General features: G+C 41.7%; 1 protein-coding gene across 1 annotated transcript; it reads right to left on the bottom strand.

Annotated features, from left to right (window-relative positions):
• Window positions 1-567: 567 nt before the first annotated feature.
• On the bottom strand, window positions 568-3,291 carry lhfpl5b (LHFPL tetraspan subfamily member 5b; the record flags this gene model as incomplete). Its single annotated transcript, XM_079273117.1, has 2 exons — window positions 568-824; window positions 2,883-3,291. The coding sequence occupies 2 exons, from the start codon at window positions 3,289-3,291 to the stop codon at window positions 568-570; spliced, it is 666 nt and encodes a 221-aa protein (XP_079129243.1).
• Window positions 3,292-18,778: the final 15,487 nt, after the last annotated feature.

Here is an 18,778-nt window from a genome sequence, read left to right as displayed (position 1 = left end):
GATTTGTATTTTTACCAATATTTGAAATAGAAATATTGTGCTTTTGTTGTAATATGTTAATGACGTGTATCAAACGTAATACAATAGGTTGCAATTTGTTTGAAAATCCTAAAATCATTGTTGAGCATTTCATGATTTTTTTTATGGTTTTGAATTCATACACTTTAAATTAAACTAATCAGGAAAGAAATGGAGTATTTATATGTAGTTGTATTTGCATAACCTTGCCTGGGATATTTGTGAAGATAAAAGATTCTCTCCAGAAGTGAAAAGGAAAGTGTAAGTTTCACATCACGTCACAGTAGAAAAAGCACAATCGTAAATAATAAAATGAGTGATGGCTGAATTTCATTAACATGTAGCTGCTTCAGTTTTAGGGTCCTGGTATTGTGGATGCCGGCTCATTATCACAACATTACGGCTTAACAAACACTTATGCTTCTCCTTCCATGACAAGTCAAAATGTCTTCTGTGGAAAAAAAGGCCTACAAGCAGCATACAGACTCCACAAACCAAGCTCAAGAGCAGACACGGTTACCTCCCTGCTTTGGTCCATGCCCACCACCTTCATCTGTTTTCATTACCTGCTCCTCCCTGCACCTCGAACTCATCCGGCAGCAGTTTGTCCTGACGGTTGCCGAGAGTGAAGGACAGAAATGCCAGCAGGAGGGCGTCCAGGATGCTGATGATGGCCAGGATGTAGGCCCAGCGCACCGTGCAGTTCCCCAGGCTGTACTTATCCGTCCTCTGGCCACACATCCTCTTCACCTCGGGAGAGTCCCAGCCGTCCGGGTAGATCATGCAGCCCATCACCATCAACACCGCTGCGGGGGAAGACGGACACTGAAATGGTGGAGCCCTGAAATAATTACCCTTGTGTGCTGTTGCTTTGCTGAATAATTATAAAGGAGGTTCTTCTGAGCCCCTTGTGCAGGATAAGGCATGATGTAACCCCATAAAGTGCCTAAGTTGTAATTTATTAATGGTGCAGCAGCAAAGGATGCTCAGTGGGGCTGTTTGCATGATGTACTGCTATGAAAGTTCTCAAATGTTAAATGCTCTTCATCTGGTAAAGGGTCCTCTGGGTTTTTTGCCGCAGACAGTTCCCGTACAAATATAGATACAAATCTGAATTTTGCAGATTGCGCATTCCAAAATTGTCAAGTTAAATACTGTGGTGGGGTAACTAAGTAGATTTACTACAACAACTACACTCATATAAAGGTTTGCGGTTTGAGGTACATGTGCTGTACTATTTCCATTTTATTTTACTTAGTTACTTTATATGCCACTGCATTTTAGAAGGAATATTGTAGTGTTTACTTGTTCCTAGTTATTTTTTACAGTTAAACATTTCCTGAATAATGTGACTTTTTTTTGTTGTCTCACATTAATCGTTTCATGACCTCTGAGATTTATCTGGTGACCCTTTGGAGGGGCCTGACCCATAGGTTGGAAAACGTTAGAAAATAACTACCTGACTGTATCTAAATGCTGCTTACACATTGCTGCATCAGCATTAAAACTGTATTATGATAATACACCAGTCACAGGGGACACATTTACTGCTTAGTACTTTTAATTCTTTCAGTTCATTGAGTTGATAATATTTCTGATAAGACTTCATCGTTTCTTTGGCCCTGGTGTGTTTCATGTGGGAGTTTTGATCACTTGACAACACAGCAACACCTGATCTTGTTACATGTAACCAATCCACCATCAGAGGTGTCAGAGTCTGGGCTGAAACTGGAACCCTTCATGGCTTCCTCAGTGAAGAACAACACATCCAGTACAAACACACACCTCACATGAAACCAGAGAGGTGAGAAGATGAGTTTATCACACTCACACAGTTTAGAGGGAAGCGTTCAGAAGACTCATCCTTCACTGCTGCGTTTCAGAGTTTTGATATTCAGGTGCTGAACTTTGGTAAAGCTTTGAAAGGTTTCTGTTGAATGTGTACTTTGGTGACAAAATGTAAAAACGCAGTCTTTATTTGGATCGTTAGAAGTAGAAACTAAAGCAACTATAAAGTGTGAGAGGGTAGAGTAGGCGGTGGAGTCGCTTGCCCACTAAGAGTTTCTCCACGGGCTGTGTGACCTTTGACAGGATTTTAACTCTGAATATGAAAAGCAATGAACTCATTTGTTTTTCAAACCTTCATCTTAAAACCAGTAAACTTGTTAGTGGCTGAGTAACTGTGGCTGTACTACCACAGTGTTTTAACACTATGCCTCGATATCAATAATCTAATGATATTTTATGGATTACTACTGGTTTGGTCCCAGATGATATCCAGCCTCATAGTCAATTATCAACATTAATTTATGCCTCAGCTTCACTCAAATGTAAGTTCAGTATCAGTTCTATACTACAAAATAAAGTGTGATCAAAACACATCCTACAAAATAATACAAAATGAGTTATGGCTACATGAATACATTTTTTACCTTAGACTAGAATTTCAGAGTAAATTTTTGTCATTGGATGCCACCAATGGTGGAAGACGTTTTACTCTTTCTTTAGTTAGTAGAAGTAGTGATGATTAAATGTAAAAACACAACTTTAGTATAAGTAAAAGTTCATGAATTAAAAAAGTACTCACAGTAAGTATTACTAGCAAAATGTACTTTTAACTATCAAAAGTAACAAAAAGGATCACTATGCAGACTACTGGAGTCGAAGCTTTAACGTCTTCATATGTTGTTGAGTACTTTAATCAATAACGATGTGTCATATTTGACACAACGATCATATATTTATGATGTGATATCTTAATCTGAACAGTAACTATAACAGTCAAACTAATTACGTGGACTTAAAAGTACAACATTAACCTCTGAAATGCAGTGCAGAAGCATAACGACCACACTCTTCCTCACCTGAGGCCAGCTGCATCCACGCACAGATCTTGTAGACGTTCCCCGCGTTGCAGAAGAAAAACAAGCTAAAGCAGACCATAGTGGCCACAATCAGCAGCATGGCGGTCCCCACGAAGAACATGGCGGTCCTGAAGGCAGGTGAGGGGATGGAGGCGAAGTCCAGCACGCTGCCCCTGCAGATGAGCTCCGAGGTGAGCGCGTTGCCGATGCAGTAGTGGAAGAGGCCGAAGTACCCGGCCTGCGGGGTGTTGACGCTGTCCCCGATCCAGTAGGGCTGGATGAAGACCACCATGGTGATGATGACGAAGCAGATGGTGAACACGGCCCACATGACGCCGATGGCTCGGGAGTTTCTCACATAGTTGGTGTGGTAGATTTTGGCTGCCTCCTGGGCTGGAAGCAGATCCATGTCAGCGAACTTTTCTTAAATATGTCGTCGATGTCCCCTGTCTTCAGTAAGTCCAAACAAATTCCTACACGTGCTTAAACACAATCCACGTGTCCCGATGAGACTTTAAACTCGCCACAACACACACAAACACGCGCCCGTTGCTGCTGCGGCTGCTTTGCACGGAAAGACCTGGCTCGGGATTCAGCACCCCGGACAGCACCCTCACCTCTCTAATTAACGACGTGCTCTGACGTCAGAGGTTGACAGAATAAGCAACAAGATCACCATTGAAATACAGAACTAGGAGTATAAACAAGCATAATAGAATCAAAGCACTACAGTTGTGTTGTTAGACAATTAAACGTCACGTAGAGTTTTGAAAAAGTACATCTGCCTCCTTGGGAAAGTCAAACCTGCAACCCTGTCTTTCCTTACAAAATAAAATACAAATGTTACTTTTGGTTCAAGTTAACAGATTTCCAACAAAACCACATACATGCATGATGTTTAGGGGTTATTTCAGTATCCTCACTGCAGCTTTACAGCATTGTTTAGTTGTTCTAATTCAGTCCAAACTCATCTTTATTCCAATGTTTCTGAATGTCATTATGTTATACCTAGGGGATTCTGCCTGGCAGTTTTCTGAGGTGTATGGCGGATACACAGGAAAAATAATTATTCCTTTGTATCAAATTCAACATCACTCCAGCTGAATCTTTTTTTATTACAGTGCTGCTTATCTGGAACTCACTGCCAGTGACAGGAACACAATAAGGATTTTATTTTGATAAATTTGAAAAAATCCCACATGGATATATCTTCACTGTTGTTGCAGACGGTGTTGGGAGTTCAGCGACAGTGAAGTCTGAGTCCGTAGAGGCTTAACAATGGCACAGATGTGAAATCCAGACATGTGGGCAGCTTTAAATCACACAGCACAAATGTGTTTGCCAAAAGCAGCTGGTCTGGTATTCACACCAAAGCAGAGATCTATCTCTCTCAGTCTGTTCAGCAGACTTTCTTTCATTTTAATTGCCCCTCTGTTTGCTGAGAACACCAAAGACACATTTTGAGCAAAAGCAGTAAATGTGATTGATGCAGCCCCACTTTTTTAATTTCTCTTTCTTAATTACTGGTGTGTTTTCACGTACGTTTTATCTGTGTCCTTTAAACTACAGCAACACATGTGGTGTCACTCCTCGTACGTTTTGTTTTGTTTTGCCATGTTCAGTTAGGGATGACGACCCTGGCTCGAGGCTGACAGAAGGCAGCCGGACAGAGCGTGCTACCATCTGTACCCTTCACCCTCTAGTCAGTGATCACAACAAGGAGCATGATGGCATCCGACGACACTCTGCCATGTGTTGAGAAGGAGGAGTGGCTGTCCCGCGTCGCCACAGACTCTCTGACGGCTTTAAATCACACAGCACAAATGTGTTTGTCAAAAGCAGCTGGCCTGTCCCTCCTGCAGCGCCGGTGGGGGGTAGCAGAGAAGGAAACACGAGCTCTGCCTGAAAGACAGACAGCGAGAGAGGGATGAGATGGAGAGGAGACGTCACAGCATTGATAAAAAGACTAATCAAACTCAGTCCGTGGAGGAGAAATGTGGGGGAGCTGCTTTGGAGTGCTGCTCTAATGAGACGTAATCCCTGATACAAGTGACAGCCTCTGACTGTCTCGTCAAGATTTCCTTCAAGCCTGCTGTTTCTTTGGAGACGCCTTGAAGAGGGGATGTGGTTGTGGATGTGGAGAACAGACGGACATAGATATGGCTTTACACTTTTAGGAGGATTGACCTTGTTATTTATTTGTATTTGTTTTCTGACAAAAGAAAACCTTGTTCCAGGCTGATTCTGAAGTCAAAATAATGAAAGCCTGGAGGGAATTAGTGAAATCCAAAGATCCACTTATGCTGCACTCAGAGCTCATGAATTAAAAAGATGAATCCGTGTCCATCTGCTTTTGACCAAGAGCGATGCTGCTGTGTTATATCTTTTGCGAATTGTTTGCGTTGGCTTTTGCAGTCATTCTACCGTCTGTCACTCCACAACTTTTTAGCGCTTGTTTTACATTGAAGACAGCAGAATCACTTTTGGATTCTTCAAAATAATTTGTCTTTGTGCCACGAGGCAATCCAGCAGATTTCAGACAAACTTCAAGTTGATGGTACATATAAAAAAGCCTGGAAATGGCCAGTCCTCTCCAATCAGCAGCCACCGAAGCCTTATGGATATGATCCAAACTTCATCAACTGCTAATTTAAGTTGACTTGATGGTAATTTTGACATTTTCTTTTTCTGTCTCCTAATTAATGAGCACTGGGTTTGTACATGGTGATAGCTGGCTGTTCATCAAATCTCAGTCATGGTGGCTGGATCAACCGACCTGGAGCTAAACAAGGCCTCTAACCCCTTTCCTTGTAAAGTAGATTTTAGATTTCATGACACTTTATACCTATAATTCAGAGGAAAATATTGTACATTTGTTTGACAGCTTTAGTTTGTAACTTTACGAATGAAGATTTTACACACAAAACATACGAGTATATTTAATGTTATGCTTAATGCATCAGCAATAATGATACAAATTTAAACTTATGATGTTATATTATCTGAGTTAGAAGGGGCATTTTTCTGTGTGTATTTTTACCCTTTATTGAACAGTAAATAGTAGAGATGTGACAGGAATTGAAAGGCGAAAGAGAGGGCATGGCATACATCAAAGTTGACCAGCTAACACATGGTCATTGGCTTAAAGACCCCTAAGCCACCAGGAAGTTCAAACAATATCTTTGTTTAATGGTAATGAAGTACTTTTATGTCTGGAGGGTGAACGAGAAACAGTGACTTGACGTTAGAATGAGACGTCTTTAATTGTTGCATCATGGACAACCTCAGCATCGACTCTCTACACACAGACCTATCCACACTTGAAGGACTTCTTACTTCCAATGAGTGAATTTATCAGCAGACTGATAGCCGAGCTCTTCGTCCTTCTTGTAGACTGCCTTCGGGAGTCAGGTTTGTTTATCCGGCTGTTCAATTATTTCTGCTCCTCACTGCAGTTCAAAGACGCTGTTAAAACGATCTGCCAGTCTGGTTTCCTGTGATTCACAAGAAAGAGAAAAGTGAAGCGGGGTAGAGGTAGGTGAACACTTTTCTACTGGCTCTCTGCAGACAGAAGATCACAGATAAAGTGATCAATGTAAAGTGAATATCTTTGAGGTTTGGACTCAAAACTAAACAGAAATTGTTAACATCATCTGGACGCAGGGGGCAAAAGTGATGGACATTTTTCAACATTTTGTTGAATTTAAAACAATAATCAACAACAAAGAAAGAATGAAAATAGTCTTTATTTGCAGTTCTAAAAGGGAGTCAATTGTAGAGTGTGACACCACCACAGATGTGGGGGGAAGGATGCAGTGTGGCAAACATCTGGGGTCAATCGGGGGGATCCCTCCTACCCAGTGCTCCTGCTGAAGTCATTTCAGACTCGATGGCAACAACACTTCATGGATGCAAGGCAAGGCAATCAACACGGCTACACACACTTTGCACACGCGACACCAAGGCTAACATCGTTAACAATAAGGCCACTCACACAACTACACACCCACGCAACAAATATGTCCTGAAACAGAATCCTCACAGCACACTGGCCTCTCTCTCTCTCTCTCTCTCTCTCTCTCTCTCTCTCTCTCTCTCTCTCTCTCTCTCTCTCTCTCTCTCTTTCTCTCACCCATCACGTTTGTGTATGTTACTGTATCACCAGCACAGCAGGTCTATCGCAATTCAGTTGCAGCAAACATGGTAAGAGATGGAAACATATTCTATAGCGTTAAAAAGAATGGACCACAGAGGCCTGATATCAATTCAGAAGAAACATCCACAGCTTTTCATTGTACGAGGCAACGTTAGGTATTCAACATTTTTTACTTCATAACTTCATATTTGTCATTATATGTTTGCAATTTGAATAATGAACACTGATGAACACAGTAAGCTTTTAAAAAGACGTTTTGCAATTGACAAATAATCTTTTAAATATTTTTCTAGAGAGCCCCCCCCCCCACACACACACACATACATGTAACTTAGATGGTTAATTCTACAAACCTCTGGTGCACTGCATCCATATCGCCCGTGCTTTTTGTTGTTGCATGCATAACCTGGTCAGGTGATCAGTTTCCTCCAGGATCACAGGTGTAAGGAGGCGTGGAAAAAACGGAAGTGTTTGGGGTGGGAAAGAAAGGAAATGTTTTTGGAGGTAGATGGAGGAGAAAGGTTGGAGCCAGGCAGCCTGGGAAATCATTAGGTCCTTATGGTTGTAGTTACTTCGACCATCTAAAGTGAACAAGGAAATCAATGGATTTGAGGACCATAACAATTGAGGACTGGAAATCAAGCCAAGACAGGATAATAAATTCTCAACATTACATTTGGTGAGTAAGATTCTTTCGGGGGTTTCTTTACAATCATTAACTTTCTTTATTTGTATTTATGATTGTGGTTGAGAACATATTCCATTGTTGCTTTTATGGACATTTAGATTGGTCTTATTAAAGGGGACTTTTTGAGTTGGTCAAACATTGTTCAAGTGGACATTGAAGTGATTTTCTTGTGAGCTTATTAGCAAAAGAAACTCAGTACGTTTATTTCTTGTTTGTTGTCAGAGGGTTTTGAAAGCACTAACAGTCTGTGAATACCAGACGTCAGTATCACAGTTGCTCTTAAAGTATAATTGTAACTAGGCTTAAAACCTAAGTTGATTGTTATAGTAGTGATGAAACCACTGAGCATTACCAGCCGCCTCTAGTTTCCCTCAGCTCTATGAAGCGTTTCAGCGTCTTTCAGCTCATTGTTTTGGTTTTCTGGCGTTTCTCTTTCGGTTCAGTCTCATCTCTTATCATGAGCTTCGCTCTAATCAGTGTTGTTTGCAGCTGCAACTGGCAGCATTTTTCATCAAAAATGCTCCTATAACTCTCATAATCTTATCAGTGCTCTACGCTGGAGTCAGTATAGTTTTCAGTGTTAATCCAATTGTAAAAATCAAGTCAAGTTGATTGCAATCTGAGCTAATTGAGCCCTTTTAGATGTTATTACTGGCCACTCTAGAGCCTTATAAACTCTACTGAGTGGACAAACAAGTCTTTAAACCCCTAAATAGCCCATTGCACTATATGGATGTAACCTGTGATCAAAGCTATAGTGGAGTGTATATGTTCTTACAAAGGCAGCACATGGTCTGATATGCACACACAGTTTAACTGCAGCAGAGGACATCTTCACGTTTCCCCCATCTGAGAAAAACCTCTGCAGCTTGTTATTGCTGCAGATATTAATGTTTATGAATGGATTCAGTCACAAGTCATTAAACCTCCCCAGGTCCTCTGTAAATGGATAAAACCTACTTCCTTGGTTCATCATATTTCATTCCATAATCCAATTCGAGGTGTGTGAGCTGTTGTAAAATGGCCTGTGGCACTTCTAATAACCTTGGCAGCTTTATTACATTTATGGCCAACTTTCATCAAATGTGCGACATGCCTAGTCCGTGCTGTGATTAATGTTTGCTGCTGAGACGGAGAGCAGAGTACATCACAATGTTTTTCTGGAAACGTGACAGACATTCCATCACCGTCATATTTTCTTTTGGCTATATTGTTGCTTTATGTTATGTGGCTCGTATTCCTTCCCACCAAAGTCTCTCTGTTTTCAGCCTTTGGATTCACAACAAACAAGCCCTCCAGTTAGATGTGTCTCTCTTCAGCAACAATGTGTGAAAAATAATGACCTCTGTGAGTTTAGTGCAGGTATTGTAATGGCTGCACCGGCTCTGCACAGGAAAATTGATGAGCATCCACATTTTTGTGCTCCTCTCAGAGCAACAACCCAAACGTTATCCTGTACTCCCTGATGCCTGACCCTGCACTAATGCCCCCCCCCCCCTCTCTTTTTTTACAGCACTGCAGCTTCATAGATTCTTGCAGCCGGCTCTGAGGCCAGTTTCTTTCATCCCATTTCTGTTAGAATAGGTGTAGTTCTTTAGCAGAAAGCAGGATCCCATCCAGAGCTCAGCCAGAGACATCTTGTTATTTCAGACCACAATGGGCTTTAACCCAGCATTTAACCCAGCATTCGTGTATTTGGGATAACTGAGGCATCTGCAATGGTTGCAACTCTTGGAGCGTGTTTGGTGTCTAATGAGATTACTTTCCCACCACAGATGTTCTGCTTTTGTGCAAAAAGAATAATAAAAGAAAGAACAAAAGAAAACACAGAAAATGCCTCAAAATGCCTTTTCTCTCTCAGTGCGTTTATGAAAACAAATATTTTATTAGCCAAGATAGTCCAAGAGGGGGCAGTATGCCATTGAGTGTATTGAGTCTGGTCATTTATTAGAATGTATGCCCAGAGGATAGATTAAGAGTGCGCTCCTTGCATACCTCCACTAAAACAGACGGTCCTTGCTCTTCATTCGTGTACATACAGTGTGTTTACACAGTCACTTGAACTAGACAGGAAGTTTTCCAAATCCATATGAAACACACTTTTTGTCGAAGAAGACCCTGAGTGTATTTTACGTAAATCTTTTCTGGTGTGATGTTCTTTAAAAAGGCTTCTGCATCCTCCACACTGATTGTGTTAACACACAACATCTTTAATCACATTGATTTTCATATTCAAACACTTTAAAAGTCGTTTTCGCCCCGTCTTGCTTCCTCATTTGGATTTGTGAATTATGTGATTCCTTAGATGTCCTGCTGATTCTAGGATCGAAGCCCTGTGTGTGTGTGTGTGTGTGTGTGTGTGTGTGTGTGTGTGTGTGTGTGTGTGTGTGTGTGTGTGTGTGTGTGTGTGTGTGTGTGTGTGTGTGTGTGTGTGTGTGTGTGAGAGAACATGACATCAAGTGTGAGCTGGGCTCATCATTCAGATCTCCTGACAGACTGAATCCCTGTGAAAACACTGCTGCGCCTACCAACACAGCTGCTGTCGGTGCAATGACACCAGCTTCATCTCCGAGCTGCACACACGCCACATAATAAATCAGGCAGGGGTAAGGACACGCATGGCAAGGAGGCATATTTCTTTCAGGGGGTGAATCTTATCGTTCTTCGTATTCTACATTCTAAGACCTGAGGCTCTGAACTTTGATTGTGTGTGTATAGTCTCGCATGTATAATATCAGAGCCACCCCCCCCCCAAAGATTAAAGCAAACAAACCTATAATTTCAATCATGATGTGCAGTGCCCTTTTGAAATGTCACCATCAATAAGTCTGTCAATTGCCCTGAAACAGAGGCGAGGCAAGACGCCACACAGCAGTCATTTTTGTGCGGTTTGTCATGTGTTCACTCTTAGATTGTCACTGCATGTGAGAGTGTCTGTTTCCTGTCTGTGTAAGTGATGCTCCAGCAGTTATATAACCTTGTAGCAGAAGTGATAGGAAGGAGGATTCCCACCCCTCAACACTAACATTTGCCGAGGCGGTGCTGTGTATGTGAGAGCTGTGCGGGGATTCTTGCTGTTAATTGGTCTGTGAAGGATTTCCACTGCAGATCAGCCCTCTCTTCATGTCACTCTTCTTCCACTGCAAGTTCACACCACGGATTGTAAACGGGTATTAGAGCATGTCCTCTATTTCTCTCTGTGCGCATATGTTCTAATTCCACACAATACTTGTTTTCAGCATGCACAACAAGATATTCACAATATTCAAGATCCGCTGTTACCATACAAGCAATCCGTAGGTGACCGTTTTGTAAGTTACTAACTGTAAATGATGCAAGACTTGCACAGACAGACGTCAAACTAACTGCCACTTTGTAAAGCTACTGCCAGTTGAAGGAATAGTTTAATATTTTGGGAAATGCACTTATTTTCTGGAGAGTTGGATGAGAAGATCGATATGTCAGGACTGTATCATAAATATGAGGTTAGCAGGCGGTTATCTTAGCTCAGCATAAAGACTGGTGGACCGTGTGGAAACAGCTATTTTTTTTAACAAAGGCCAAACCATCTGGATGGTTATTATTTGTATAGTTTAGTTTATTTACATCAGGGACCATGTACAAAAATACATTCATCTCAAAAAGAGAAGAGATGTTTTGTACCGGATTTGGCTCGTGGCTACTTTCCATCTGCGGTCCCTGCGCAGGTGCAAAGAAACACAACGCAGCACCCAGTGCTCCTCAAACAGGTTACTAATATACACAAACAAGATTCCCTACATAATACAGTAATATGATCCATGTCTAATATGATTATTTATATAATGCAATTCTATAAGGCTACTATACGACTAATTTTTAAATTGCTTGTGTTTTTAATCTCACATGGTCCTCCAACGTCTCGCTCCGATATCATTAAAAAAATCAGCTGAGCTGCAACATAATATAAACAGGTAATTCTCAACAGAGTCACAAAGCTGGAAATAACTCAACCCTATGTCACGTGTTTATAAGTCTCAAATATGCACTCCAAATCCATACGGTAGCATTGTATCACAAAAAGATCTCTCTTCCTTATTATTGTGTACGGTTAACTTTAAAATAATGGCTCATATACCCAAAAGTGTATATGGTCATTCCATCACCTACATCCACAACTTTACAATCACAGGCCCTGATATTATATTGAGCTAATAACATGAATGACGACTGGGCATGTTGGAGACTTTGACTGCTCCTTGGTGTCGATCACATCTGGCATCACTGTCCTCTGCTTCCAGTCTTTAAGCTAACCAACTGCTGGTTCCAGCTTCATATTTACTATAGAGTCAAGAATAATATTGATCTTATCATCCAAGAAAGTGCGTTAACCTATTTCTCAAAATGTTGGACTATAGTCCTTTTTAAAATGCAAGTTTAAATGTTTTCCTTTTAGATTTGGTACTTTTTGTTGAGTTGCTCCTCCGCCTCCTGAGCATTGATTGCACTGGGGGATAAAAGTGCCCATCAACAGCACTCGAAAATGAAGAGAATTTAGAAAGCATACTGATACTATTAGTGTGAACACGTGTACTCAAAAGCCACCGTGTCTTACTCCCTTTTCTTCACACGCGTTATGAAGAAGGCTGTTCAGATGAACAGTATCCAAACAAACACCATTTGCATCAAACACTGATGAAACAGTGAATGTTGATGATGCCAGATCATGCAAACTGACTGTAAACTTGGATAAGGGTGACTGGATTGAGCTTCAAAGGTTGTCGCTGGGTATGCAGAGAATTTTCTGTTCTTTTCTCTCAACATTTCAGCTTGAATAACATTTGGTGTCGCTGTCTTTTTCTTTGTATATTTCGTCTCTACTAGCTTTCCTTAACCTGGAAAACAGTTTGTGTTCGTTTTTTTTTTCGTCGATTAAAAAAACCAGCTTAGTTTTAAATGACTTCACACCGCCAGGTGTTTAGCTATTAACTGCTTCTCTGTTACCCACCAAAGGAAAGGAGAAGTGCTCCATCACAAAAAGCAGTGGCTGCAGCTAAAGACTGGAAAGCATGAATCGGGATTTAATAACTTTATTAGACACTTGCTGACCCAACAAGCCTTCAATGTTCAGCTGTCTTTGGCATTTTCCAATCACTGACAGGCAATCTTTCGGTTTCTAAAATTGTGCATCCAGGTTGTCTGTCCTTATGTCATCTGGTCTACAAGTTGCTCATAGAAACTCATCCTAAAGGTATGTGGGTACATATGAAGGGAATGTATATTGACAATAAGCTCTGCCGAAGGTCAAACTGTAGACATTGTGTAATTCACAAAATCGAAGCAATGAATCCCTTCCCTTCCTCACCTGTTGACGGGTTTGATTGTGGAGTCTAATTGAGGTGAGTGAGCTGACATTTCTATAGAAATTGTCAAGGGGCATCTGGTGGTGGTGGGGTGGTCAGGAATAGCTCAAGGGGTTAAAGACTGTTGGCGGTAACGACACCACAGCAGGCCCGCACGGCTACCCGCACTCGCCACTGATGAGTTTTTTTCCCAGACAGCGTCGACGTCCCCGGGCCCCTGTGAGCGTGTGAAGCCCATCAGCTCCTAAAATCACGCTGCTCCTGTAATGAGGAAAACCATAATGGCAAATCCTGCTCGGAGCATCCTCTGGCTGTGATGGCTGCACCGGAGGGCATGTGCAAAGAGAGTGGGGGGTGCTTCAGCTGGCGAGGAGCCGTTCCTCATTATCTAGATGTGAGCGCCATGAGGGTTGAATGAATGCAGAGGGTGTGGAGTCGCATTAATCATACTGTCACATATGTACAGGTCCACTCCAGAGACAGGCGTTCACACCCCCAGGATGCTTGTGCTCTGAGGATGACAACAACTAGTGTCCTCACTCACTCAACCACAGTGCAATCTAAGCACATGCCACAGGACTATGGCACTCTATATTTTTCTGTTTTGCTGACAGATCCCTTTTGATAATATTTGGGGATTTGTGCTGTAATGGTAGTCCTCCTTTGCAGCGGCTCAGCGGTGCTCCTCTGCACCTGCATCTGATCTCTGTGTGGGCGGAATCCTGCTATTTCCTAATTCCTCAGAGAGCCATTGGTGGTGTGCCATGCCTGCTGGGAGTCTTATCTCGCAATGTTCACATATCACTGGCGGTGTATTCATTTCCACCCATACTGCATGCAGTGCACAAGGGATAAATGCAGTGATTTGCGTGGATATAGCTTTTAGAAAAAACGGATGAAAGGCTCCCCCGCCCACACTGGAAAGCAAACTTTGATGTGTGGTAGGAGGGAAATGTCTCCATGCCTCAGGGCACCGTAGGGGCAGGAGGCTGCAATTCAAGATTAGACACACTGCTTGTTGAACAAATAGATGAGGTCAAAATCCTGTGGGAAGGGCTTGCTTCTTCTGTTGTCCCTGAAAGTAGTCTCTCCCATGGTTGAAAGCAGTTTTTTAAACATCTAAATCACTCTTATATTATTCAACATCAGCAGTGGAGCTGCTGAGTTTCAGTCAACACAAACTAAACTGCTTCAGTTAGCATCTTGAGGATGAATGATTAGTTGGTGTGTTGCTGCATGAAAGAGCTGAAATGGAAAATGTTGATGAAGCTGTGGCCCTGTGGATGAACAGCTGATGCATTGCTCTCAGACTTCCTGCCTCTGAGGTAATTAAATTCACTTTCTTTCATTGATTGACACTGGACACACCTTGACGTTTGTGGTTCATCCAAGCATGCAGCAGTAATTTCTTACAATTTGGCTCCTCAAAAATAATTGTAACTCTGTGGAAGCTCTCAAGAAGTCGCAAGTGTTTATGTGGTTTAATGCACGTATATCGTTGTGAAAACCATTTTAAAGCGATACGATGTTTGCAAATAGAAGATTGTGATCGGTGTTCATTATTGCATGTGAGGTGTTATGGTTTGCCATAATCCTCTACATCTCGTGATGTAGCCAGTTAATAACAGTTGTTTGTGAGCAATTTGAAGCTGAAGACATAGACGAGATGCTCAACCGAGATGCTCAACCGTTTCAACGTTTAACCTCGAGACAATTTTATAAGTTCGGCCTCTTTGATTTGGTTTTGATTGTTGTAAAGGCACATTTTCTTTGATGAAGAACTTAAAACTGTTCACTTGCTCCACCTCAGCTCCATTGATGTAGACAGCGGTGTGTGTCTTCGTCTCCTCTTTTCCTCAAATCAACAATCAGCTCCTTGGTTTTACTGAGTGCTAAGTTTACCAATCATAGGGGACATTGTGTTGAATGCTGAGCTGGAATCAACAAACACCATTGGGATGTCGGTGTTATTTTCAACAGTAAAACCAAAACCATGAGCCGAAAGACTATAAAGTTCCGTGGATCTGAAGGGAACTGAAGTGTCGAGTAATAATTCTCTTTGGGTTCATCTCTAGGAGAGAATGAGTGTCCTCATAAGTATAAACGTCCAAAATGTGTGTGTTTATTAACAATCATTCATCTGTTCTTGAATTCTCTCTGGAGAACAAAGGAGGAACCTGTCAACTTTGCGCCGCTTTTGTTTGTCTGCTGACGTTTTTACCTTTTTCAGCCTTTGAAGATATTGGGACTTCTTTTCATTAAACCCTCCAACGTCTGTTTCTGTCAAACTTTACACTGGAAGAAGCGCTCTTGCATTTTGCATCTCATCTGGCAGGAGAAAGTGTTGCTCTTTCTGGGTTTGTTCATTGTTTCTGAGTGTTTGACAGTTGTACATAATCATATTTTTAGGGACTGAGGTGCTTGGGCTTCATAACTCATGAAGTCTGATCTCAGTTGCCAAAAGCGTACTCGGGAGGCCTTTCATACTCGTGAATTAATTTCATATGGAAGAAGAGTGTTGACCTCATTGAGGCTGCTGAAAATATTCTGAAATTTCAGGAGTTACATTGTGCATCTCAAAGTCCATTTAGCAGTCAGAGGGAACACTCCACATAATCACAAGACAAGAACGTTGACATTGGACAGTTGTACAAAACCCCAGATCAGAATCAATGACAATGTGTTTTTGTTTTTGTTTCATGCTCAATGTCAACCTTCTTTTACAATTCTTACTTTCTGCACTAGAAAGGTTAAGGTCAACATGGATGTCATTTCTGGGAGTTGAACAGTTGTAGAATGGCTCCGGACAGAGCTTTGTTAAAGTCACTCAAATGGCATCACTCCTTTTGGCTGGAGACTAGAATTTTATTTTTTTAACAGAAATCCTGCGTTGCAGAGTAGATGTGGCATTTGACAGACAAGTGTTTAGGGGTGATGCATCTTGGGAGTTGTAGGATTCTGTGTTTTTTTAACCATACTGGTGTGAAATCCATCAACGTCATGGAAAGGCAATACAAAATACTAAACTGGAGAACTCTTTTAATTTAGATGTTGAATGATGAAATGCAGTGTTTGTGTTGTTTTTGTTTTTTCTAATAATTTTGTTAAAATATATTAATATGCCCCAACATCACAAAAAAGTTAACTTACTGGGCTCACAAACAATCGTTTGATGCAACCAGAAATCTGATGCAATTCACTGTATCTGTTGGTTTGACTTGATATGGGCTAACCATGTGATCAGCCTACAATCACAACTGACACTGCAATCAGTCATTTTGTGAACAATAGCAGGAGAGTGTGCCTGTTTTGAACTTCTGCGTTGTCTTCGTGTCGTTTCTTATTGCAGGAAATGGTTTGCATGAAAGACCAGTAAGTGTTGAGGATAACAGTAACACAATGTGAAGAAGGCAAGCATACTTTTGATTTGTTTCTCTGAAGCTGCAAACTTAAGTCAGTCATGATCATGTGGTGTGGGTTCTGAACTAAGCAGGCAGCTTCAAGCGCCCATGATGTTTACTGTACCGTATTGTATCAGAATGACGGTCCCATGACAATCATCACAAACTTAATTTTACAAGTGACCACAGGTGTGGCAGATGACAGCCAGCCTTGAACCTGCATGAAAACGACTGCAGCAACACACAAGAACATGTGGCAGGCAAGACAAACGCAGCCCAATGATCTGCCATTGGATGATAGCAACTAGAGAGTTTTCTCTTCTGCTCAAGGGGTTGTCTCATGACTAGAGAGCCCAATGAATATGTATACGTGAGCACAGGGATGGCTGGATCTAGGTAAGGCTGCTGGTGGATGTTGAGTTGCTTGTGAAGTGAAGCAAGAAGATGGTGTGGCAACACCACGCTATTCAGAGACACCCACAAGAGGCACGCAGATATGAGGGACCTTAACATTTACAGATTATGTCTATAGCGAATTTATGGGCACTTGGCATTCAGAGGGAGGCGGTCTCATCCAGCTGAGGAGCCCTAAGTGACTTCTCTAGGGACCATTTCCTGTCTGTTACAGCTTGGGATTTAAATAAAGCAACTGGATGCATTGATTGGTCCACGTCCTCACACGGCAAACCGAATGTGAAACTGATATTTCTACAAAGATGGAGAAGTGATGTCAAATGTTGCTGGAGCTCAGCGGTAGTCTTTCTTTGTTGTAGATTATAAAGAGTTTGTAAAGGGAATACAAGCAAACCCTTCAGCGTCTGTGAACACAAATGAGGAAGAAACTGTCTGAAATGAAATGCTAACAATTCAACCGTCTTGGGTTAGGTGTCACAACAACCCTTCCATGGTCTCTGAGACGAAGCAAGAATTTTGAATGATGCTTTAAGTTGTTCTGCGGTCGTTTCTCTCTCCAGGATCATCCCAACAGCTGACAAATTTCACAGCTCGTAATTTTTCAAACCAACAAATTACTTTCTTACATTATCAGCATGAATAATGCAAATAGCCCAACAAGCTGAGCTCATTGTTAAAGTTTGCTTTGGATATGAGGTGGAAGAGAAAAGATCTGTCGTTTGCAGCCAACCCGCTACACAGCTGTCACACATGCTTAACGAAAAGATATGTCGGAGGATATGAGAAAAGCCCCCAGGATTATTTTCTTTCATTAAAATGTGCCAGCTTTTTTTCAAAGACTTGCACAGTTGGGAATCATGAAAGGTTATATGACTCCTGCATCCATGACAGCCAATAAATGCAATGACATCTTTGTTTTTTTTCATTTTTCAGGAAAAATGATTTGAATGAATTACCCCGTGTAGTATGTGCAGCATTTTAAAGGGAAACCACAGAGAGTCAAATCTGTGATCCTAAGTTTTTTAAAGCATACTTTCATAACTGCAACTCTTGTGACTAAAATTATGTTTTGTGGTGTGAATGTTTGATAATATGTTGAGAATTATCATGTGAATTCTGTAGCATGTTTCCGCCAGAGCATACCCATCTGAAATATATCTCCACTGTACTATACAACAATAAATGCCATCACTTTACGGGGTCGTGAATCTCTTTCTCAACATAATGAACTCCCTGACAGGGAAGTGGCAGAGCTTCGCCTCAGTAAAACATGGCCGTTTCCTGTCACCACCACTGAAAACAGACACGCTCTAGTGTTTTAGTGATGGCGGCGGAGCGGCTGCCGACAATGCATTTCCTGGTGCTCAATCAGTGTAACGGACCAGTTTCTGCAACAGTCGGTGATGCACACGCACACGCATGTATGCGTGCATACCTCTCATGCATATACACACATTCCCACATGAAGAAGCTCTGTGCCCTCATGCCCTCACACCTCACCTCCAGTCACATAGAAGACGAACGAGTGAAAATCTCACACTCCCCAATGCATGCTTGATGAAGCTCCGTCCACCTCGCATCAGTGCCGCTCAATTGAACCGTGCAATGGAGCAAAGTTGGACTACACCCTACTTCTCTGTTGAGTTCAATTATTCTCTGTACCTTCATGTGTGATTGGAGATAAACTCACTGCTCCCCTCATTATCACTTGCAGATCATCGCGTCAGAGGGATTTGATGCTCCCTGTTTCCTCCTTTTCGACAAAGTGATCCGATCGCCTGAAAAGGAGAATTACAAATGCTTTTTTTTAAAATCACAGAACAATGAGAAAAGCAACACGCGGTCATACCTGCACAATGTTTCGGTCGACTGATTTTCTTTTTTTGCGTATTACT

The sequence above is a fragment of the Melanostigma gelatinosum genome, assembly GCF_949748355.1.
Source record: "Melanostigma gelatinosum genome assembly, chromosome: 8".
In the NCBI taxonomy this organism is placed as follows: domain Eukaryota; kingdom Metazoa; phylum Chordata; class Actinopteri; order Perciformes; family Zoarcidae; genus Melanostigma; species Melanostigma gelatinosum.
This window is presented reverse-complemented; position numbering and strand designations above follow the sequence as displayed.